Source organism: Primulina eburnea, chromosome 11, assembly GCF_022965805.1.
Source record: "Primulina eburnea isolate SZY01 chromosome 11, ASM2296580v1, whole genome shotgun sequence".
Classification (NCBI taxonomy): domain Eukaryota; kingdom Viridiplantae; phylum Streptophyta; class Magnoliopsida; order Lamiales; family Gesneriaceae; genus Primulina; species Primulina eburnea.
In genome coordinates, this window is record NC_133111.1 from 31,172,966 (window position 1) to 31,197,609 (window position 24,644).

General features: G+C 36.6%; 1 protein-coding gene across 1 annotated transcript in view; it reads left to right on the top strand.

Moving 5' to 3' along the window:
- The window catches only part of LOC140804802 (uncharacterized), a 69,827-nt gene extending 48,826 nt beyond the window's left edge, over window positions 1-21,001 (top strand). Inside the window, exon 7 of the mRNA XM_073160937.1 lies at window positions 20,777-21,001. Within this exon, the coding sequence (XP_073017038.1) occupies window positions 20,777-20,875 (99 nt within the window). The 3' untranslated portion in view covers window positions 20,876-21,001. The remainder of the gene's footprint in view (window positions 1-20,776) is intronic.
- The last annotated feature ends 3,643 nt before the right edge of the window (window positions 21,002-24,644 follow it).

Below are 24,644 nucleotides of genomic sequence, written 5' to 3' on the forward strand. Positions count from 1 at the left end.
TCAATGACCGAGCATGCTGGAATTTTTTTGCTGAAGAAGACGTGAGAGAAAATGCTGAATGGTGGGGGTGGGCGGCTGATTTTGGAGGGTTAGGTTTAGGCTTAGTTTAGTGAGTTTTTAAAATAAATACTTATGTACTAATGGGCCACAAATAAAGATCAAAGGATATAAAAGAAGTGTTGGGCCCATTAAACACTAAATCAAGCCCGACTAGCATAAAAAAACGTTCCCGAAAAATATTTCGTTTGTACGTTTTTGAAAATATTGTCCGAGCCCCCAAAAAGTCCTACGACTCGCTAAATTGTGTGTACCGGTTAAAAATATAATTATGCGGGTAAAAAAATATCCAATAAAGCCCATTTTTGAAAAATACCTTTAAAAACACTCCATATTGATTAATAAAAATTAATCCTTTCATAACAATAATTTTCTGAATATCCTCGGTCTCCGTTCCTCGATCGAGCACGAAATGCAACTTAAAACTCAAATACGTGAAGCTTTAACTAATCAAGAAATTAAACATATATATATATATATATATATATTCATGTTAAAACCGTGCATTTAATGTATTAAAGTAATTTAATTAAAGTACACAATAAATTGAAAACTTGCATGCGTGTGGTTTACGTGGAACTTCAAATTTTTCGGGACGTTACAACCTTAATCTAGATTAAACTCTTGCATGACTTTACATGGATTCAACTTTAAGTATTTAAATACTATGTTTAATTTCTTGAATATATTATACCTAGATTAGTTCATCCTCAATTGCTTACACATTTTAATTTAAGCTTTAATTAAATATTAACCTAAAGAATTATTTACTAACTTAGCTCCACTTCATTTTATAAATCCTTAAACATCCTATTTCTTTAAATTAACTTATACCTTGACTTAAATTAAATTTAGGAATATTTTTCTTATTATTAATCTTATTTCTAATTTCCAAACTCCGGTCCGTCCTCGCGTATTTAACTGAAAAGATAAAACTAAACTTTTGCATTTAAAATAAATAGCTATGACTTGTCAAATATCAAAATGAATTAGACCCTTCATATATATATATATATATATAAATCATTTTTAAATTTAAATACTAATAATTATGCATGGCTTATACGTAGTCTGATTTTCGGGTCGTTACAATCTTCCCCCCTTAAATTGAATTCTGTCCACTAAATTGGAAAACGGCTCACGGGGGTCGAGTCATGGTCCATAAGGACTAAAATAATATAAAAAGACTAAATTTAGAATTTAGGAATTTTATATTAAAGCTTGGTATTTTTTCGGGATTAAAACACCGTTAAAAAAATTAGGAAAAAATAATTGAAAAAGTATAAAATTTAAGCCAAATAAAATTACGAAAAAATTCACGTAAGCTTAAATAATTAGTTGGGACATGTTAGAGTCATGAAATCAAGAAAAAAGTCGAAAACGTAAAATGTCGAGTCCAGGGGTAAAACGGTCTTTTTACACCGAGAAATTAGAAAAGTTCATGGCAGTGCCCGAAATGCTATTTTTATGAAAATATGATTATTTTCAAATGTTTATGATTTTTCATGATTAAATGATGATTTTTAAATGTCTAAGGGATGTTTATGAATTTAAGAAGACATTTAAAATACATGTTTCATGCTTGGTTTCAAAAATGAAAAATGTTATGTTATGCATGATTTTATAAAGTGATGAGAATTTAAATTTTGAAGGATGTGAAATGATTGTGACTAATTCGTTAATGTTGGCGACGTCGTGAGAGTTATGGTCCCAGTGGGAGCCCAACGATCGTGTCTCCACCATTGCGAATATGTGGTAACGGATATGTGGTAACTGTTTTGTGGTAACGGAAGAATGGAAATATCGTGAGGGGAAAAGGCCCAAGAGGGAGCCAATTTATGGGAAAAATCCCCAATGGGAGCCCCGACGATCGTATTTCTGTTCGAATCATGATAGGCCAGGGCTGGTTGACCGGTGAGAGTGTTGTCGGTGTCCCCCGCCCCCCAGTACTGTGATTTTATGTTGATGGATCCATCGACCCTCATGAGCATGATCAAGAAAGTCACAATTAATAATCTGAATTCAACAAAGGAAAAGGAAAAGGAAAATGATTATGACCAAGTAAAAACGTTTTATGTCATGATAAGGAAAACGATCAAGATTTTTTGTGCATGTCATGAAATTTTATTTTTACCTAAAAGTATTTTCACTGTTACATGTGGTTTTATATATATTATTCGTTATAAAGATTATGGTGTGTTGAGTCTTTAGACTCACTAGGTGTGATGGATGCAGGTGAGGATGTACGAGGACTTGACGGGTGATTAGATTGGACTGAAGGTGCACACAACACGAGGACCAACGCTACATTTTCCGCGTTATGCTTTATGATTTAAGTTAAAGATTTTTAAGATTATTTATTTATGCTTTGAGAGATTTTTGAGAGGTTTAGTATGGGCTTTACTTTTCAAATTATTGCTTTTTAGGTTTGGTAAAACAGTAGACGATTTTATCTTCAAGACTATTTCACTTGTTTTTTTTTTATGCTAGTTGGTGGATGTTCTATTTTAAAGGGCAAAATAATTTATACAAATATTTTTATGGCCAAAAATTAGAGATAGGAAAAAAAGAATTTCTAGTACTTTTAAAGCAATAAAAAGAGCAGGACGTTTCAGTTGGTATCAGAGCAATGGTTCTGTAAAGGGTTGTGCAACCATCAGCGCCGGGAAGATCAGTCGTCAAGCCTCAATTTGTAAGTTTACATGCTTTCGATGATTTTATGATGTTACCTGCATAAGTACATGACTTATATGTTTATGTCTAATGTTTAATAGTTTTTTGATAATATATGGTTTATATGCTTTAGAATTTTTATACGTGATACGATATGAAATGAAAAATTATTTTATTTTTAACGCATGTTGGTTTGTGGTGGAATTGGATTATGTTGATTTTTGGGTTTTATTATCGACGTTCTATTTTTGGGCTATAAGTTAATGGTGAATATTATGAATGCTTTGGGACACGTAGATTTTCTAAGAAAATATTTATGATTCATGGTTACTAGTCGAATTAATTTTTGGAATTACTCCTAAGTAATAATTATTCGAGGACTGCGATTATCTTGGGAAGTAAGAAAATATATAAATTGGGATTTTAAGTTTGATGAAAGGTAAGATTGATTTTAGGAATTGATTTTTGGGTAAATAATTGTAAATTTTTGAAATTTTGCTATGAAAACCTATAGAAGGAAATTAAGAATGCTTAGAATTTATGGGCTAATCATAGGATTTTTGAAATAAGGATCAATTAGGATGATTTTTGAGGAAATTAAGAATTAATTTTGTAAATATTAGAGAATTTGGGGACTAGTTTAGCATTAAGCAATAATTAAATGGTTTAAACGATAAGAGTTTTTAGGATTTTGACTTTTAAGAATATTTAGAACCTTGGGATATCTTGGGTTATAATGTTATAAGAAATGTTAATCAAGGTATTGTAGGATGAATCGATATTACGCTTGAAAAATCTAAGCGTTAGCAAATGCGTTTTGGATTTTAAGATTGAAATATGATAAGTCGAAGAACATTTTGGGTAGAAATTAATGAAAGTAATATACGATAAGTATGGTTATCCATATTTTAATATTGGGGATCGTAAGAAAAAATTGAAATTCGAGGTTATAATAGTATAACACTAAGTCATTATGGGTCTTTTTAAGTTGCGATTTGCAATTAAGGAATTAGAAGGAAAATTTAATTGGGATCAAGGAGACGTAAAGACCTTCTAGAATTTAAGTTTTATCTGAGTAGCGCAGCGAAAGCGTAGATTTTTTGGGATACTAGAACTAAGTTTAAACTTTGGTTATTAAGGATAAGGGAATTTCGAGGACGAAATTCAATTTAAGGGGGGAAGATTGTAACGCCCCGAAAATTTTAAGGTCCACGTAAACCACATGCATGTATTTATTAAATTTTTTTGTATCTTAATTAAATGTTTTAATTGCATGAATTAAATATGTTGTGCATATTTGCATGTTTAAAATATATTTTCTACATTGTTGCATTAAAATGTATTTTTAGAGGTTATTCGAGTTGCGATCGAGGAACGGAGACCGAGGCTGAAAAAACAGAAAATATTTTAATTTGTTAATTGTTTTTAATTATTAAGGGTGATTCTTTTTCTTATTTATGAAAATAAGGGGTTTTGATGTGATTTTATACGTCGGGACGTAAATTTTATCGGTGTTGGCTTTTCAACAAAAATACGAACTTTTTGACAACGCGGCTAATAAATTCACAAACTTATTTTTATGGCCAAAAATTAGAGATAGGAAAAAAAAATTCTAGTACTTTTAAAGCAATAAAAATTGCTGGACGTTTCAAGAAGAGCTTCGATACATTGAAGCATGCTCTTACTTCAGCGCCAGTATTGGCCATGTCTTTAGGACCCGAAGATTTCGTTTTGTATACTGATGCTTCGAAACTCGGATTAGGCGCAGTATTGATGCAGCATGGGAAGGTGATAGCATATGCTTCTCGTCAGTTGAAGACTCATGAAAAGAATTATCCTACCCATGATCTAGAGTTGGCAGCCGTAGTATTTGCATTGAAGATTTGGAGGCATTATTTGTACGGAGAGAAATGTCAGATCTTCACCGACCACAAAAGTCTCAAATACTTCTTTACACAGAAAGAGTTGAATATGCGGCAGAGGCGTTGGTTGGAGCTAGTAAAGGACTACGACTGTGACATTAGCTATCATCCTGGCAAAGCTAATGTCGTTGCAGACGCGTTGAGCAGGAAAGTCGCAGGGATGACTCATTTGGTGGTTTCGAGACCTCTTCAGTTTGATATGCAGAGGTTTGATTTAGAGACATATCCTCGAAGTAGAGTTCCTCATCTATCTACTTTGACGATCCAGTCTTCTCTCTTAGACCATATTCATAGTGGGCAGTTAGCAGATGAGCAATTGGCTAAGTAGAGACAGAGAGATGAAGCCAAGGGCACTATCTTGTACACAGTTAGAGACGGTATTGTCAGATATCGGGACAGAATGTGGGTTCCGAGCAGCGATTCTATTCGAGAGGATATCTTATCTGAGGCCCATATGTCGTCGTACTCTATTCATCCTGGGAGTACGAAGATGTACAAAGACCTGCAGTTATTATATTGGTGGCCAGGGATGAAGAGGGATATCAGAAGATTTGTATCCGAGTGTCTGACGTGTCAGCTAGTGAAAGCGGAACATTAGAGACCAGCGGGTATGCTCAAGCCTCTTCCTATTCCCGAGTGGAAGTGGGAGAATGTCACCATGGACTTCGTTGTCGGTCTGCCGAAGTCAGTCAGAGGGTCGAGTGCTATATGGGTGATTATTGATCGTCTTACGAAATCAGCTCATTTCTTGCCTATTAAGACTACTTTCTCCATGATCCAGTATACAGAGTTATATATCCGGGAGATCGTTAGACTTCATGGCATTCCCGTTTCTATAGTGTCTGACCGAGATCCTAGATTCACTTCATCATTTGGAAGAGTCTACATTCAGCTATGGGTACGAAGTTGTTGTTTAGCACAGTTTTTCACCCACAAACAGATGGTCAGTCCGAGAGAGTTATCCAGATTTTGGAGGATCTTCTTCGTGCATGTGTTCTTGATTTCTCCGAGAGTTGGGAATCAAAGCTACCATTGGTGGAGTTTTACCTATAACAACAGTTTTCAGTCGTCTATAGGTATGGCTCCATATGAAGCACTGCACGGTCGTAAGTGTAGATCGCCTATTCATTGGGATGATGTAGGGGAGAGAGCAAAATTGGGTCCGGAGATTGTGCAGCAGGCCGCCGATGTAGTTGTCAAAATTCGTGACAGGATGAGGATTGCTCAGAGTAGACAGAAGAGTTATGCGGATCAGAGGAGGAGAGATCTGGAGTTTGCTGTTGGTGACCATGTTTTCGTGAAGATTGCACCGATGAAAGGTGTCACGCGGTTCGGAAAGAAATGAAAGCTCGGTCCGAGATTCATTGGACCATTTGAAATCCTCGACAGAGTTGGGACATTATCTTATCATGTTGCTCTTCCGCCGAATCTGACCGGAGTACACAACGTGTTCCACGTTTCCATGTTGAGAAAATATATGGCGAATCTGTCGCATGTCTTGAACTTTGAACCGTTGCAGCTCACTCCGGACTTGTCTTATGAAGAAAGACCAGTGAAAATTTTAGACAAGCAGGAGAAAAAGCTTCGGAACAAAATGGTTAAGCTAGTGAAAGTCAAATGACTCAATCATTTAGAGGAAGAAGCTACGGGGAATCTGAGCCAGAGATGAAGAGTCGTTATCCAGAGTTATTCGGTAAGTTTTAATATCGAGGACGAAATTCCTTTAAAGGGGAGAGAGTTGTAGAACCCGAAAATCAAATTACGTATATGCCATGCATAATTTCTATTATTTAAATTAAAAATGAAATATTATGAAAATATGAAGTGTTTTAGTTATTTTAAAAGAAGAGGTTTAGTTTTATCTTTTCAGGGTAAATACGCAAGGCCGGACCGGAGTTTGGAGATTAAAGATAAAATTAACAATAAGAAAGATATTCCTAAATTTAGTTAAGTCAATGAATAATTTAATTTAAAGAAATAGAATGTTTTAAGATTTATTAAATTAATTAGAACTAAGTTGTTAAATAAATTCTTTTAGGTTCAAGATTTAATTAAAGCTTAAATTAAAATGTGTAAACAATGGAGGATGAATTAATCTAGGTATAATATATTCAAGAAATTAAACATAACATTTAAATACTTCAATTTTAAGTCAAGCATACCATACAAAATTCTAAGCAAGATCTTTAAACTAATTTAAATTGTTAATGCATTAAAATATATAATGAAGGGTTAATATCTTAAACAATAAAAATGCAAGGATTAAATAAGAATATACCATGCAAATGAGTAGCAAATTCGGTGAAAACCTTAACCCATTTCTAAAGTGATAGGTAACTCCCCATTCAAGTCAATTTTAATTGTATTCTATGGTGTGTTCATCTCCCCATTTTAATGCACTAATTATAAGTAAATTCAAATACAAAATACACCTTAATTCTTCTTTAATCCATCATGCTAGCATATACACAAAATTATACAGCAAAAATAAGGACAAGACAACGGCTACAAGAGGGAGGAGAAACAATTCAAAACCAATCAAATTCTCACTTGTAACTCCTAACTAAATGCATATTATGACCCCTTAACACCTCCTATATCATACACCTTCATCCCTAACATCACTTACACCCATATGCTCGAAAATATCAGAGGAAACCAGCTGATAAAATTCGTGAACAGCAGCATGAAAACTAAGAAAGAAAAGAATCCTCAACTCCGATTCCGTAGCGTTGTATTGTCGTTTTGATTTGTTTTTCTTCAAAACAAATTCCAGGCATGTATATATGGTTTTTTTCTCTTCAATCAAGTCCTATAAATATTTTAAAACCTTATATGTTCAAGATTCATGAGGCAAAACGAATTGTTGACAGCTACATTTCTCGAAAAATCTGCACAAGTCTCGGCCATGTATTCATGTGTTACGTTTGAAGTGTTTTGTTGATTTCAGGGGTTGCTTCGGTTCCAGGCTTCTAAGGCTACTTCTATGAATAAATTAGAATGTGTTAGGTTGTATTTGGTTCAATGGTTCAAGGCCATTCACGCACACACAAAGAAATGACAGCAAGTTGGTTTATAGCAGCAAAATGAGTTATAGTTTTGGTCTTTTGAATGGTTTAAGGGAGTATTCGGATCATGACTGTTTTAAGGACCATAGCCATGGTTAGAACCCTTCCTTATCATGTCTAGGATGTTACCAAATCAAATTTTCAAGCTTGGTTGACGGATCCTTCGGATTTTTACATAAACATGACAAGTGCCATCGATTGTCCAAAAATCTGCTTTCTGTGCGAGTATACCTTCGGTTTTGTGTTGTTGTTTGGCTTATGGCTGGGTTCTAGCCCATAGCTATGGTTCATACAACACTCCAACATGTCTAAATCGAGCCAAGGTCAATCAAATGGCCATTGGAACGATACAAGACAAACAACCAATTTAATACACCCCACTGCACAGAATATGGGTTCTCGGTAGAAGCTTTGGATGGTCTTAAGTGTTGGCTTGGTTTGTTGTTGGCTTTAAGCCCTTATCATGGTCTAAGCCATGCCTTAGGATGTTGGTAAGAGTATTGGGTGGCGGCTCAAGCCCTTGGTCATAAAGTTTCAGAGTTACACCTCAAATACACAAGCTGCTCCTGCTGCACGTTTGACAGGAACTTTGGGTCATGTTTTTGGTGCTTGTTTGAGTTATTGGTTGGCTTTCAGCCCATGGCCTTGGACTGAACAGTACCTTAATGGGTTAGGAAAGTCATGTTTTTGGCCGTTTGTGATTTGGTCGAGTTTAGAGGTCGTACGAGAATTTATGGTGAAAGGTGCCAAAATGACTCTCGAAAGAGTGTTTTATGTTTTTGGATTACTTTCACCTATTTTCGTGTTTTACAGTTATTATGCATATTTTTCAGTATGTTTGGGATATTTTTAATCATGGTTAAACGTCGGTTTAATGTTGGTTCGGGTTGGTACGAAGCCATGGTTAAAAATCAAGTTGTTGGTCCGAGTCGTCTCTTTTTGGTTCTATTGTTAAATTTTTGTCAAGTTAAGATTTATTGCATGTGTCACATATTAGAAGTAAGTCGCAGCAAGCCTGGGAACGATTCAACTCACTCGGTAAAAATAAGGTTATAATTATATTACGTGCATAAAAATATAAAATGTTTATTTTTGAGATATATGCTATATGTCTTGTGGCCACCTTACGTTTATGGGTTTGGAAGTCGGTAGGCGCAACCGAGGACCTCTCTGCCCGATGACTTACGACCAGTTTATGATTATGTACGGGTACGGACATCCAGTCCAAGGGCTGTGATTGATCTCTATCGCCCAGTATACTGTGGTTTAGTCTGATCAGGCGCTTACGCTATGTTATGGGCCACTTGCTTAGAAACATTATCTCTACCAGAAAATTATGATATGTTATGACAGAACTCTATTGAGCAAAGCTTTTACGTATAATTTTCAGATATGCACGTAGTTATGATTATACATGATACGATTTTTACCATGCACTTTACGATACCATATTTTTACGTTACATGTGATTTTATGATATATTTACTTGATATTCACGATATATAAATGTTGAGTCTTTACACTCACTAGACTTTATTGTTGTAGGTACTGATGGGGTCGAGGCCGAGGGCGGAGACCAGTGAGTTGGCTTGGGACAACAGCAGTAAACCCGAGGACCTCATGATTTAATTTATGCACCTTTTATTATTCGAACTCAGTTTTAATACGTTGGATTATTTTTAAGTTGATGTTTACGTCGAATTATTTTAAATTGTTGGTTGAAAAAAATATTTGCTTCCGCTGTTATTTTAAAGTTCAAATTATTTACATGTTTATTTTAATTAAAGGAGACAAGATAATTATTTATTTAGAAAATTTTTAATAATTCCGCAAAATTACGAATACGAAATACGGGCCTTTACAATTACAATTTCATATCAATTCATAATATCATCATCTCATAGCATCAATATCATCAGATACTTACTCAAATCAACTCACATAAGAGCAAGTAATACAAATATGTCAAACACATACGCACAATTCATTTGTGCCTATTCAGGTGTATACAAGACTCAATCGAGCATTCCCAGCTATGCTCTGATACCACTCTGTGTGGGGCCCTTAGCTCCTAATCGTTATTACAATACAACTTGATCAAGGTTAATTAATCAAAGCGGAAAACGAGTTTAAAATTTCTTTACAATGAGCCCAAATCCTTTTATTTGAATACTAAAAATAGTATCTCATCTCACGTCATAAACATGCCCACACGTAATCAAAACCAATCACATACAAACATCTCATATTCTCGGGACATGCCCCGGTATATAGATACATATACATATATACTGGGAACAAGACATAAACATACAACCTCAGCCCAAGCTGTGGCTCCCTCCAGAAGTACCCTTTCTGGTCTCCTGATATCCTGGAGTACCTGCCATTGTCCACACACAAAGACAACAGCCCCCCTTGGGGGTGAGCAAAGCTCCGTATGGAACAACCAATCATATATACCACAGATATCTAAACAATGATATATGGTATGCAATGAATGTATATCGTGGAGGTATCATGTCAAATGCCCATCCACTGAGCACATGTTAGAATCAAACGAATCGCTATCAAATCAATGCTCGTGTGGGGACCCGGACGCTAATCAAGTTCTTAATCATCATTGGGACTAATTAATAAATTATAAAACAGGGTCTAAATTTTTTTTTTAAAATGCGGAACGTAGTGAAATCAACTAATATACAACTCAGTATAAAAGAACGTACAACTCAGTATAAAAGAAAGTACAAGTTCTGTACTGTCTACAAATCAGTAAAACTAAGGTTCAACATCTAAATATCAAGTGTCAAAACCCTATATACATCCAAGTCCGAAGTCTCTACTCTATCACGATCTCTCCTCATTTCCTGGACCCTGATCCTGTCCCACCTGTTGTCACGTCCACATACAAACAAGACAACAGCCGGATAATTCCGGTGGGAATATAATCTCAGTATAAATCAACTAACATGCAATCATATAAACGAATATAAAGCATGTAACAGGTAACAGCAATATGTATCAAAATCTGAAACCTAATCAATCACAGACGGTCGACCATGCTCGTAACTCTACAGTTCAGACTAGACTCAATCCTAGTCTAGGGATCCCGGTTTCCAGATGTGGTGTTCCTATATCGAATTCCGTAATAGAAGGAACAGTGATTCTATTTACTCGATATAACCAAATATGGTGTTCCTATATCGAATTCCGTAATAGAAGAAATTCCAATTCTATTTACTCGATATAACAAACATCCGGTGTCCTGACCTAACCGTCATAGAATGTAGCTTTTTCGCTAATATCCTATCTTGAGACATCGTGCAATGTGCCCGTGGCGATCCCGCCACTATCAGGCACTTCTGTCACAAGATTACTCGTCTGAATACCTGCTATCTATAATTCAAGAAGACAAGTACATCAGTCCAATCAGATCAAATATCAATGCAATAAAGTAAAGTATGTGATTTAGGGAAACTCAAGTCTAAACCGACTTGAGTCGATCTCCCAATACCACATTGACTTATACCTTCCGTTTGTAGTCTCGGTCTGGAGCAATATCAATTCTGAACTCAAGACTGTCTCTGTAAATCTGAAACGACATATTGAGAATCATAATATCAATATTCCATTCTCAATTCAACACTAAATCTGGTTAATCTGGATTTAATTCAAATCATCGGCATAACGGTACAAACTCAGTATCCCCGTCAATACCACATCACCAGATAACAATTCCCTCAATTCATAATCAAAACCAATACAATCTGATATCATATCTTAGTCAATTAACTTCAAAAAATCACAACAATTCCATAATCAGTCTGTTTCTTAATCTGACTTCGATTCTATGATGTCTCACATGTCAAGAACCACATATATGAGTACTATTCAATTCTGACAATATCAGAATTCCAAAACATGTCAGAACGTAGTAAAACTTACGTCCAGTTGTAGCCTACGTTGCTAGGAACGCGGTACCGAAGTCGGATTCGAAATCAGACGGACGGATTTTTCACAAAAGGCGTAAGGATTTTCCACTCTTTCTCTGAAACTTTCTCTGAAAGTTGCTTCGTTCTCCTTGATTCTGAGGTAAGGAATTCGTTTATGATATATATATATCATGCATGTAATGGACGTGTGGCTCATTCTTAGTTCATCACGTCTCGCGCATATGCGCGACATCAATCGGCGCAGATGCGCGAGACCTACTGGTCATCGCACATAACTTCTCGGTAGCTCGCGCATAGGCCCGCCCCTGTTCGGCGCATATGCTCGAGGAATTCTTCACAAACCTCGGGTACCCTCGCGCATATGCGCGAGTTTAAGTCGCGCATGTGCGCCCAACTCTCTGGACTTCTCGCGCATGTGCGCGCATAGACGTCGCGCATGTGCGCCGATTTCTCTGGACGTCTCGCGCATGTGCGCGCATACACGTCGCGCATGTGCGCCGACTTCTCTGGACGTCTCGCGCAGGTGCGCGCGTACTTGTCGCGCATGTGCGCCGATGCTACTGCCCTTGCACACTTCCAACTCTCATGAAACTCATTTCGTGTCTCGGTTAGCCCTTTCGTAATCACATTAAATTAGTATTCAATACTCGTAAATTAACAGTGATTAATTCTTGGGCATTACATTTCTCCCCTCCTAAGATACGATTTCGTCCTCGAAATCACAAGTAATCAATCATATTAATAAGGAGTATATACAAAACTGCATAAGAAATTTACATCAGTGAAACAATGCTGGGAATTCTTGTCTCATATCCGATTCAGTTTCCCAAGTGGCTTCTTCAACACCATGACGAGTCCATTGCACTTTCACCAGAGGAATCATTTTCGTTCTGAGTTGTTTTTCCTTACGATCGATAATCCGGATCGGCTTTTCAACATAACTCAGAGATTCATTAAGTTTGGCTTTGTCTGGTTGAATAACATGTGAATCATCAAATTTCATTTGCTTCCACCAATACTGTGTCTTTAAATCATTATACATTTTCCTGCCACCAGGATGAATGCTAAATCGACTGTTGTGCGGTTCTGTCAGTGTTCGCTGTCTTAAATCCGAAACATTCAGCACAACAAGGCGATTATTCACATACAAAACACTATCCCGAACCTGATATTCCGATTGATGACCCGCTCTGACCATTGCAATCGAATTCTGTACGTTCTGATCAACTTTTTGTGCCTCTTTGATTCTCAATATCAATTCTGGTTCAGCTCGAATTGTATATAATCTCAGAGGCTGACAATCTGTTTCAAAAACTAATCCAGACAAACAACAGTCTTCAATTAAATTGGAGACACCTATCGTCGATAAGCATAACGAACATACCTTTCGACTTAATGCATCTGCTGCTGCATTGGACTTCCTCGGATAGTATTTAATCTCATAATCAAAGTCTTTCAATAAATCCAGCCATCTTCACTGTCTCATATTCAATTCTGATTGGGAAAACAAATACTTTAAGCTTTTGAGATCAGAATATATTTCAAATTTCTCACCGTACAAATAATGCCGCCATATCTTCAATGCAAAGACTATGGCTGCCAATTCAAGATCATGGATTGGATAACGAGATTCATGGGGTTTCAGCTGTCTCGAGGCATAAGCAATCACATGCCCCCGCTGCATCAAAACACAACCCAATCCGCGGTGAGATGCATCACAATAAACGACAAAATCACCAGTACCTGAAGGAATCGTCAACACAGGCGCGCTGGTCAATCTCTTTTTCAATTCCAGAAAACTGGATTCACAATCTTCTGACCAAATAAATGGAGCATTTTTCTAAGTCAACTGTGTAATTGGTTTGGCAATACTCGAAAAATCTTTAATGAATCGGCGATAATATCCTGCCAAACCCATCAAACTGCGAATCTTGGGTACTGATGTCGGTCTCGGCCAAGAAATCACAGCCTCAACCTTACTGGGATCAATGGATATCCCGTCTCCGGATATAATATGTCCCAGAAATATCACCCGTTTCAACCAAAACTCGCATTTCGACAGTTTAGCATATAATTTCTCCGCCCTCAAAATTCTCAACACAGTTCTTAAGTGCTCAGCATGCTCCATCACATTCTTTGAATAAATCAAGATATCATCAATGAATATGATAACAAAATCATCGAGATATTTCTGAAATATGCGGTTCATCAATCCCATAAAGACCGCCGGTGCATTCGTCAAACCAAATGGCATGACAATAAATTCATAGTGTCCATACCTGGTTCTGAATGCAGTCTTAGAGATATCAGAGTCCCTGACTCTCAATTGATGGTATCCAGATCTCAAGTCGATCTTGGAATACACCGCAGAACCCTGCAACTGATCAAATAAATCATCAATACGAGGCAATGGATATTTATTCTTTACCGTTGCCTTGTTCAGTTGCCTGTAGTTGATACAAAGTCTCATCGACCCATCCTTCTTTCTTATGAACAGTACTGGAGCACCCCAAGGAGATACACTCGGTTTAATATACCCCTTGGCCAGTAAATCCTCCAACTGTTCTTTCAACCTTTTCAACTCGATCGGTGCCATCCCGTATGGAGCCCTCGAAATCGGAACTGTTCCTGGCATTAACTCAATGCTGAAGTCTATTTCTCGAATCGGAGGCAATCCAGGAATCTCATCTGGAAAGACATCAGCAAATTCGCACACCACTGGCAAGTCTGCCAATGATGGGCTCGTCTTCAGTAAATCAACTGAATATACCAAGAATCCATCCTCTCCTTTCTGCAATAGTGGAGTCATATTCATTGCAGATATCAAAGGAATTAGAGCTCGAGAACCCTTACCATAAAATTTCCACTCCTCAGCCATTTCAGGTCTGAATCGAACAATCTTGTGGAAACAATCAACTGTAGCTCGGTACTTGGTTAGCATATCGATACCAATGATACAATCAAAATCAGATAAACCAAGCACAATACAGTCTAACTCAATCGTATGCCCATCTTATTGCAGTATACAAGATTTCACAGACTTCACCGATATCAAACCTGTTCCTAACGGGGAAGAAACATACACTACCGCAGACAATGATTCTATAGGTAATGCACGACTCAATGCAAACCTCTCGGAAATAAAAGTATGTGATGCACCAGTATCAAGCAATACATATGCAGGATAACCAGAAATAAAACAGTTACCTGCAACTACATCGTCAGGTGCATCCTGTGCCTGCTCCTCAGTCAATGCAAACACTCGGGCCTGTTGTCTCGGAGGCTGGCTCACTGTCTGGCTTCCTCCGGGCCTTTGCTGTGACTGAGTAGATGGTGCTGGCTAAAAAGAATGGACGGCAGATGGTCGTCTACCTGCCTGAGCCACTGATCCCGATGACTCAGCTGCCTGTGATCCCTGGGCACTCCTCTGGGGACACACTCGGGCAAAGCGTCCCTGCTGTCTACAGATATGACAGCTACCAACCACTCCTCGGCACTGCTCTGTGGAATGCCTCCCTCCACAAGTGCTACAGTATGGTCCTGTATAACTCTGGCCCTGACTGATCTGTCTCGAGCTGCTTGAACTGGACGAGCTAGTTCCCGATTTCTTGAATTGCTTCCCTCTAGCCTTCAAGAAATCCTTCTTCCTGCTACCACTATTACTCTCGAATCTGGGAGGTGGTTGCTGTGGTGCCAATGCTGGAGGCACAAACAAAGCTTCTCTCTGTCTCAATAAACCGGCTTCAGCTCCTTTAGCTCGGTTCAGTGCGTCGGTAAAATTGTTCGGTCTCCCAGTGTTTATCAACGTAAATATTTCCAGATTTAGGCCATTTATGAACTGGTCCGCAACAACCTCATCATGCTCAGCTACATGGGGAGCAAATCTCAACAGTGTAGAGAACTTGGCCACATAGTCCTCAATGTTTAACTGGCCCTGTCTCAAGTTTGCAAATTCGGCTCCTTTGTCCTTCCTATACAATACCGGAAAGAACCTTTGATAAAATTCGGCTTTAAACACATTCCAGGTAATGGCCGTACCTCGTTGTTCCAATGCCCGTTTCGTTGTAATCCACCAATTTTTAGCAACGTCATGCAGTTGGTGTCCTATCAGTTTCACCCTTTTCTCATCAGTATACTCCAAAGATTCGAACATCATTTCAATATCATCCAACCAGCTCTCACATTCCACGGAATTCTCCGTACCCTTCAAGGTCGGTGGATGGAAAGATTGGAACCTTTTCAACAATTTCTCCATGGGAGTAGCTGTCACATCCATGGGAGGATTTGAAGTACTACCCTGTTCAGGTATTCTTCTCGGAGGCATATCTGATAATCGAAGAGGTTAGTACTTCCAATTACCACATATCGGTGTCAATTTTCCTCGGATCATCTTACAGCTGATCCATTCCAAATAATACACAAGACCATATCAAAATCAGATATTCAGGCAAACATGTCTTAAAATAGGAATTCATGCTAGCAATCAAAAGCAGGAAAGAAAACATCAATCTACCCCGCTCACTAGCTCCTATCTCAGTCTCAAGGATCTATCGCTCTGATACAACCTGTTGTGGGGACCCGGACGCTAATCAAGTTCTTAATCATCATTGGGACTAATTAATAAATTATAAAACAGGGTCTAATTTTTTTTTAAAATCCGGAACGTAGTGAAATCAACTAATATACAACTCAGTATAAAAGAACGTACAACTCAGTATAAAAGAAAGTACAAGTCCTGTACTGTCTACAAATCAGTAAAACTAAGGTTCAACATCTAAATATCAAGTGTCAAAACCCTATATACATCCAAGTCCGAAGTTTCTACTCTATCACGATCTCTCCTCATCTCCTGGACCCTGATCCTGTCCCACCTGTTGTCATGTACACATACAAACAAGACAACAGCCGGATAATTCCGGTGAGAATATAATCCCAGTATAAATCAACTAAACATGCAATCATATAAACGAATATAAAGCATGTAACAGGTAACATCAATATGTATCAAAATCTTAAACATAATCAATCACAGACTGTCGACCATGCTCATAACTCTACATTTCAGACTAGACTCAATCCTAGTCTAGGGATCCCGGTTTCCAGATGTGGTGTTCCTATATCGAATTCCGTAATAGAAGGAACAGTGATTCTATTTACTAGATATAACCAAATATGGTGTTCCTATATCGAATTCCGTAATAGAAGAAATTCCAATTATATTTACTCGATATAACCAAACATCCGGTGTCCTGACCTAATCGTCATAGACTGTAGCTTTATCGCTAATATCCTATCTTGAGACATCGTGCAATGTGCCTGTGGTGATCCCGCCACTATCAGGCACTTCTGTCACAAGATTACTCGTCTGAATACCTGCTATCTATAATTCAAGAAGACAAGTACATCAGTCCAATCAATGCAAATATCAATGCAATAAAGTAAAGTATGTGATTTAGGGAAACTCAAGTCTAAACCGACTTGAGTCGATCTCCCAATACCACATTGACTTATACCTTCCGTTTGTAGTCTCGGTCTGAAGCAATATCAATTCTGAACTCAAGACTGTCTCTGTAAATCAGAAACGACATATTGAGAATCATAATATCAATATTCCATTCTCAATTCAACACTAAATCTGGTTAATCTGGATTTAATTCAAATCATCGGCATAACGGTACAAACTCAATATCCCCGTCAATACCACATCACGAGATAACAATTCCCTCAATTCATAATCAAAACCAATACAATCTGATATCATATCTTAGTCAATTAACTTCAGAAAATCACAACAATTTCAGAATCAGTCCGTTTCTTAATCTGACTTCGATTCTATGATGTCTCACATGTCAAGAACAACATATATGAGTCATATTCAATTCTGAAAAATCATAATTCCAAAACATGTCAAAACGTAGTAAAACTTACGTCCAGTTGTAGCCTACGTTGCTAGGAACGCGGTACCGAAGTCGGATTCGAAATCAGACGGACGGATTTTTCACAAAAGGCGTAAGGATTTTCCACTCTTTCTCTGAAACTTTCTCTGAAAGTTGCTTCATTCTCCTTGATTCTGAGGCAATGAATTCGTTTATGATATATATATCATGCATGTAATGGACGTGTGGCTCATTCTTAGTTCAGCACGTCTCGCGCATATGCGCGACATCAATCGGCATATATGCGCGAGACCTACTGTTCATCGCACATAACTTCTCGGTAGCTCGCGCATAGGAGCGCCCCTGTTCGGCGCATACGTGCGAGGAATTCTTCACAACTCTCAGGTACCCTCGCGCATATGCACGAGTTTAAGTCGCGCATGTGCGCCCAACTCTCTGGACTTCTCGCGCATGTGCGCGCATATACGTCGCGCATGTGCGCCGACTTCTCTGGACGTCTCGCGCATGTGCGCGCATACACGTCGCGCATGTGCGCCGACTTCTTTGGATGTCTCGCGCATGTGCGCGCGTACTTGTCGCGCATGTGCGCCGATGCTACTGCCCTTGCACACTTCCAACTCTCATGAAACTCATTTCGTGTCTCGGTTAGCCCTTTCGTAATCACATTAAATTAGTATTCAATACTCGTAAATTAACAGTGATTAATTATTGGGCATTATAGCTCGAGCTAGCAAACCGGCCTCAATAAGGGATACTCGTATGATAGCGTCGACAAAGCGCCATCAAATCCCAAATCTCATATCCAATCATCGGGGCCACAATTGTCTAAGCTTTACGGGTCATATAATACCAACATAGCAATTGTGTTAAAAAACCCCAGAATCCAATCAAATCATATCAGGGTATCCAAGGATCATAGCTCAACGTGCATGTCATGTATCGATGTATGCATCAAATGATGTGTGTTAACAAAACATTTATTTTATACATCGATATCTCAATCTCAATGTCATGTATGCCACATCAATCAACAAATAAGGCATATAGACACATAATCTCATTCCAATCAATCCGACATATATTATAAAATACAGATACCTGTCGTATGTTACCCGATCGCAACATACCTTATTCTTCGTTTCCAGTAGATGCAGTCTGAAGATATTGATATTACACTTTATCTACATCAATAACATACTCATTCCAATCAATAACATACTTCAAAATCATTAATATGAGTTTCAAATATCATTTGAAACTTCAAAAATTCATATCAAATCCAAATCATATCATAATTAAATTCCGACTTCGAATATGAGTTTCTTGTCGGTTATTTTACTACATATCAGAAATTCAACTTCAAATACATGCTATTCCAGCACTTTGATATTTCGAGCTACTGGAACTAGAAGAAAATTACCTCAGTCAGAAGCCCTCGACGCGAAGATCACAAATACATAATTTGTTTCGCGTTTAGATAGCGTTTCGAAGTCGATTTGGACGAAAGAAAATCGAAATCCCTCGTATTCTATCGAAGCCTCTGAAATGAAATGAAGAAAACGAACGGCAAAAATTGTTCTTATCTTCCCACCGCTCTCGCACTCGGGCGGTAGAATTCTCACGCCCGAGCACGAGATATTTTGTCCTCGAGTTGCATTTGTGCCGCGCTCGGACAGTCAAAAGTTACCGCTCGGGCGCGGAACATTCTGCCCGAACACAAATTTTTACATACCCGGGCGCTCGGGCGGTCATTTTCTACCGCCTGGGCGCCACATTCTGTACAAAATATTAACTTTTGTACTTATTGGCGTCCGGATTTGCCACTCGAGCTCTTACAACGTCAGTTCATATTCAAGATTCATTTTCTCAATTTCCTTGTCATAATATACATCAAATGTATAATCACATATCAAATTCATGAATTATCGATAATCATGTAAGATTTACGATAATACGATACACGGTCCTTACATAATGTGTTGCCATTGGGATATTCTTTATTGTTGATATAATTGCTTGAGATGAATTGTTGTCATTGTGATATATTTTATATTAGTGATATTTTAGCTGAACACAGTAACTTGTTTGCCTTTGGATTCTGCAGATTTTATATTAATGAAATGTGCATTTTGTATTCAGATTTTAGCAGTATCGTAGCTGCTAAAATTCAGATTTTTTATGTTGGATTATGCAGTGTGAATAACCTCTGATATTAGTGAATAACCACTTATGTTAGCCGAGTCAGAAACCATAGGCTCTTCAATGAAAAGTTTCATGAATTTGTAGCCGATTCAGAAACCATATCATCTTGAATAACCACTGATATTAGTGAATTGGGTCTAGAAATTCAAAAGTTTCATGAATTGGTAACTCTTGAAAACTATACAGATCCCCATGATTCTTCAAATCCGTACCATTGCATAATATTGCTTTTACCTATCTTCTTCGTTCATTTTCCTTTGTTGTATCTACAGAGAGTTCTTAAATGCTTTAATTAAGTTCCCTGTTCTTTTAGTTTGTAGTTCCAGTAATACAAATTGAGATACAAAACTGTTATGGAATTGTTAACTTGGTGAACTTAACAATGAAAAGTCCACTCGTAAACGAATTTGATGGATCGAAACGCTGTGTCTTTGGTATTCTTGCAAGGCTAACCCTTTGCATCTTCTATCTCTACCAATTCTGTAAAAACGGTTTTCCTTCTTGCATAGCTTTATATCCAAGTTGTCATCTTCATGTCTTCACTGCCTTCGTTAACTTGTAGCCGAGAACTGGAAATGCATATTTTATGATTTTTGGACTTTTCTGCCGAGAAATGGTACATTCACATTAACAAAAAACAACTCAAAACAGAAATTCTTGACATTTTTTGGTTACGTGATTTTTGGACTTTTCTGTCCAAGCATCTGTGTTTTCAGTCGAGAACTGGTACATTCATATGGTATGCTGATGCACAATCAGATTTTCCTTTGAGTCGACTCTTGGTTGCATGCTTCATTAATTGGTTTCTCAGTTTTGTGAAGTTCTCACACACGACTGTTAGCATATCTTTAATTTTTTGTCATTATATCTCCATTGTTTTTTTATTTAAGTGCCAACATATATGTAATATGTTCATATTCCATCAATTTAAATACTTTTTAAATATATAGCTGTCAATTTTTATTTAAAATAGAAGAATTTAATGTATTTTATTTTTTAAATTTCAGTTTGCAGGATGCATCAAGAACCAATTTTGCAACCAATGTCAATGTGATGAGGTCAGAAGTGAATGGAGTGAATTTGTCTACTCCTATGTAGGTGTTTAAATGGATGGTGTATGTTGGGATAAATATTTTGTTTGTCATTGTGGATATTTGGATATACTTTTGGTTTTGTGGATATATTTTTGGGCTATCTGTGGATTGATGAATATGTAATTGTGGATTCGTGGATATTCATCATTTTTAGATGGATAATTTATAAATTTAATTATATTAGTGTATTAAGTTATATATTGCGAAGTCTTTTTAACAATTACTTCATCAAAATAAAAAATAATGAAGTGTAATAGATAAATTACTTCGTTGTTATTTGCAAATTGTGAAGTAACATGATATTAAGTACTTCGTCAATAATAAATAATACGAAGTGATAGAATTAATTTACTTCATCATTGTTCTGTAAAAAACGAAGTTGTTTTGCGCAATTACTTCACCAAAATACAAATATTGAAGTCTTTCGAACCATTTACTTCGTCAATAAATGTAAATTGTGAAGTAACATAATATAAAATACTTCAACAAATAGGATAAATGCTGAAGTTATAAATTATATTTACCTCAACAAATAGGGTAAATTGTGAAGTTATTTGCGTCTATTACTACACCAAAATACATAACTATTAAGTCTTTCAGATGAATTACTTCGTCACTCAATGTAAATTGTGAAGTAAAATATTATAAACTATTTCGATAAATAATAATTAAGACGAAGTTATATATAATCTATTACTTCACTATTTACAAAAATCAATGAAGTAAAACACATTTCTTACTTCGGCACCGGTCCAATTCTGGACCGGTTTTCCTTCGAAAACCAGCCAAAGACTTCAGTAATTTCAATCATACAACTTCGGTTATTATGCGAAGCAAAAGGTACATCTGTTACTTCACGTCCATATACTTCGGCAATTAACTACCTTATTACTTCATTGAATACGCGAAGTAATAAGCGATTTTTCTACTAGTGTACACTTTAAATACAACTACAAAAACACAATATAATTCTCTAACATTTGATTTTCAAGGCGTTCCAAGTAACTTAAATGCCAAACTCAGAATACCAACTTATTATTTTCATCCAAACATAGCCTATGACGAGGAGATTCCAAAACCGAAGTCGGATAGTCGAAAGATCGAGTCTCAAAGTCGCAAGTTTATAGACAAGGAAGAACAGAACCCTAGAGCGAGAATGTAGTATGAAAAATGAGTTATTTAGGTCTATTTTAAATATCATGGTAAACAAATGTGAAATGTGGATACTAACCCTTGACAAAAATAACACATATTCTCGCATCCTACACGTATAGCCTGACTGCATCCCCTTTTCTGAACAACCCGTAAGGAATTTGAGAAATCTTAAAACATTAAATTGTAGCCAGTATATTTCCAAGAGTATATAATTTACTCTATTTTAAATTGAAATGACCAAAACCTGTCACTGTCGAATTTTGTTAGTTTTCCAATTTAGGTTATTGGTCTAATATCTCAAAATAAATTTTAATAATAATATGTTATTAGAAATCATGGTATTACAATTCTCTCCTTCTAAAATAGATTGCTTCCTCGAAATCTGTTTAAGAATCATAATCGTCATAGTCACAGCACTAATCAAAACCTAAGATGAACTACACATGTCTGAACTAAATTTCTCTGTCGCATACGATCCTCTAGTTCTCATGTCGCTTCTTATATACCATGTCTACTCCATTGTACCTTATCGGTCTTCATAGGTATTCTCGAGGTCAACGAGATGCTCTAGTCAAGATGGAATTGGGGGAAGTTCGAAAGGTTGCAATGTTGTTTAGTCTCAACATCCGGGTGGACACCTTAAGAATTAAGTCTGGAATTCCATCTTTTGGTGGGCACAATATGACATAAACTCTGCAACATCTAATTTTTATTCCACCTCAAAATTTTAAGCTCCTCAACCAAAAGATAGGAGACAACTAGTTTTGACAAAGTCACGAGTCTTCTCACATTGAGTACTCAAGGATCTAAATAAATCAAAGAAACTAGATCTATAAATTGTAGCTATCTCGGACTGTTTTCACAAAACGAAAATGTTATTTTTAATCAATATGGAATGCTATCGTGCTCATTTGATTATTTATAAGTTTTGACTTGATGTTGTGTTTGGTCAATTAAATTAAGAAACACGAGGATTTTAGTGGCTATCTCTATAATTCTAATGTAAATTGCTTGTATCTGCATAAATAAATAATATATTAGCGGATGACAAGCGATATAATTGAATAGTGAAACCTCTTGAATCATAGTTTGGTAATATTAAATTTTACATTTAATAGTTATTCCTCTTGATTGTTTATTTCTTATTGTATTCTAAATATTAGTAGTATTTTATTTATTTCTAATCAAATAAATCCTCTTTTTTATTGTATTTCCTTGAAATAAATAAATATCATGTTTTCTGTAGATTCAACACTACTCATCATTACACTCATTTTATTTACAGAGTAGGAAAATAAATTTGGTGGCTAAACGACATCACATCAAACATTGTCTTTACATATGCAAAATGCAAATAATGCGGTGGTTGGTCTCACACAGAAAATTGCGAATTGCGGAAGCTAATAAATATAAACTTTAAATCAGAGACTCAGTCTTCATGACTCTGGAATTCTTCACAAGCCGAAAAATTGATCTTGTTTCATCTCTTCCACCTGTTATTTATTATTAACTGGGGAGTGACATAAGGGGGTGAGCGTGTTGGGAAACACTCAGCAAGTGGGGGTCGATCGAATACAAGAATGACAAGTTATACATATACATATTTTTAAAGTTCATTTTCCATAGCAGAAGTTAAAAATGATTTAAATTATATGGATATAATATCAAATAGAACAACATCTTAACAGAACAAATTTTTATCAAATCAGAATCACATACTGAACATTTATCTTATAATAATGACCATGGGTTATCCTTGATCTTTTTAAAGTGGGGGTCGATCGAATACAAGAATGACAAGTTATACATATACATATTTTTAAAGTTCATTTTCCATAGCAGAAGTTCAAAATGATTTAAATTATATGGATAATATAATATCAAATAGAACAACATCTTAACAGAACAAATTCTTATCAAATCAGAATCACATACTGAACATTTATCTTATAATAATGACCATGGGTTATCCTTGATCTTGGGTTTCTTCTATGGTTTTCTCCTGTAAATGAACTCTCTTTAGGGCCTTTTCCCATATCCGGCCTCTCTCTGAAACATTTTGCCATAGACAGGCTCCCTTATAGGTGAAAAGTGGTTGTAGTTCTCCCCCCAAATCAGCCGAATGTGGTAAAAGGCGATGGTCCAATTAGCCTCCATGTAGTCCAGGTTTATTCACAACCAAAAGCCACTTTGGTGCACTCAATGATTATTTCTTACACAATAAAATTTTCCAATCTTTTCTCTCTTCCATTGGATGCATTTTTGGTTTATTTAGGACATGAAATTGGAGCTTCTTTGACCTAAAGTTTCGATTTCATGAGCTAGAGGTTTTCTTCTCTAATCAGCAATACTTCCGTTCTTGCGATTTTCCGTCGCATCGATTTCTTTTGAGTTAACTCCCCGAGCTTTTTGAGCTGAAAGTTTGAGTTTTAGATGGTAAGTTTGAATTACAAATATAAAGTTTTATTGCTGTAATGCCCGAGAATTAATTATTATAATCAGACATTGATTATTGACATGATTGAGGTTATAAGAACTCAAATGACGAGGTCGGGCATCGTTATAATATAAGCCAAGATGTTCAACCGAACATCTCGAGATGTTCGGCTGAACATCTCAAAAGAAA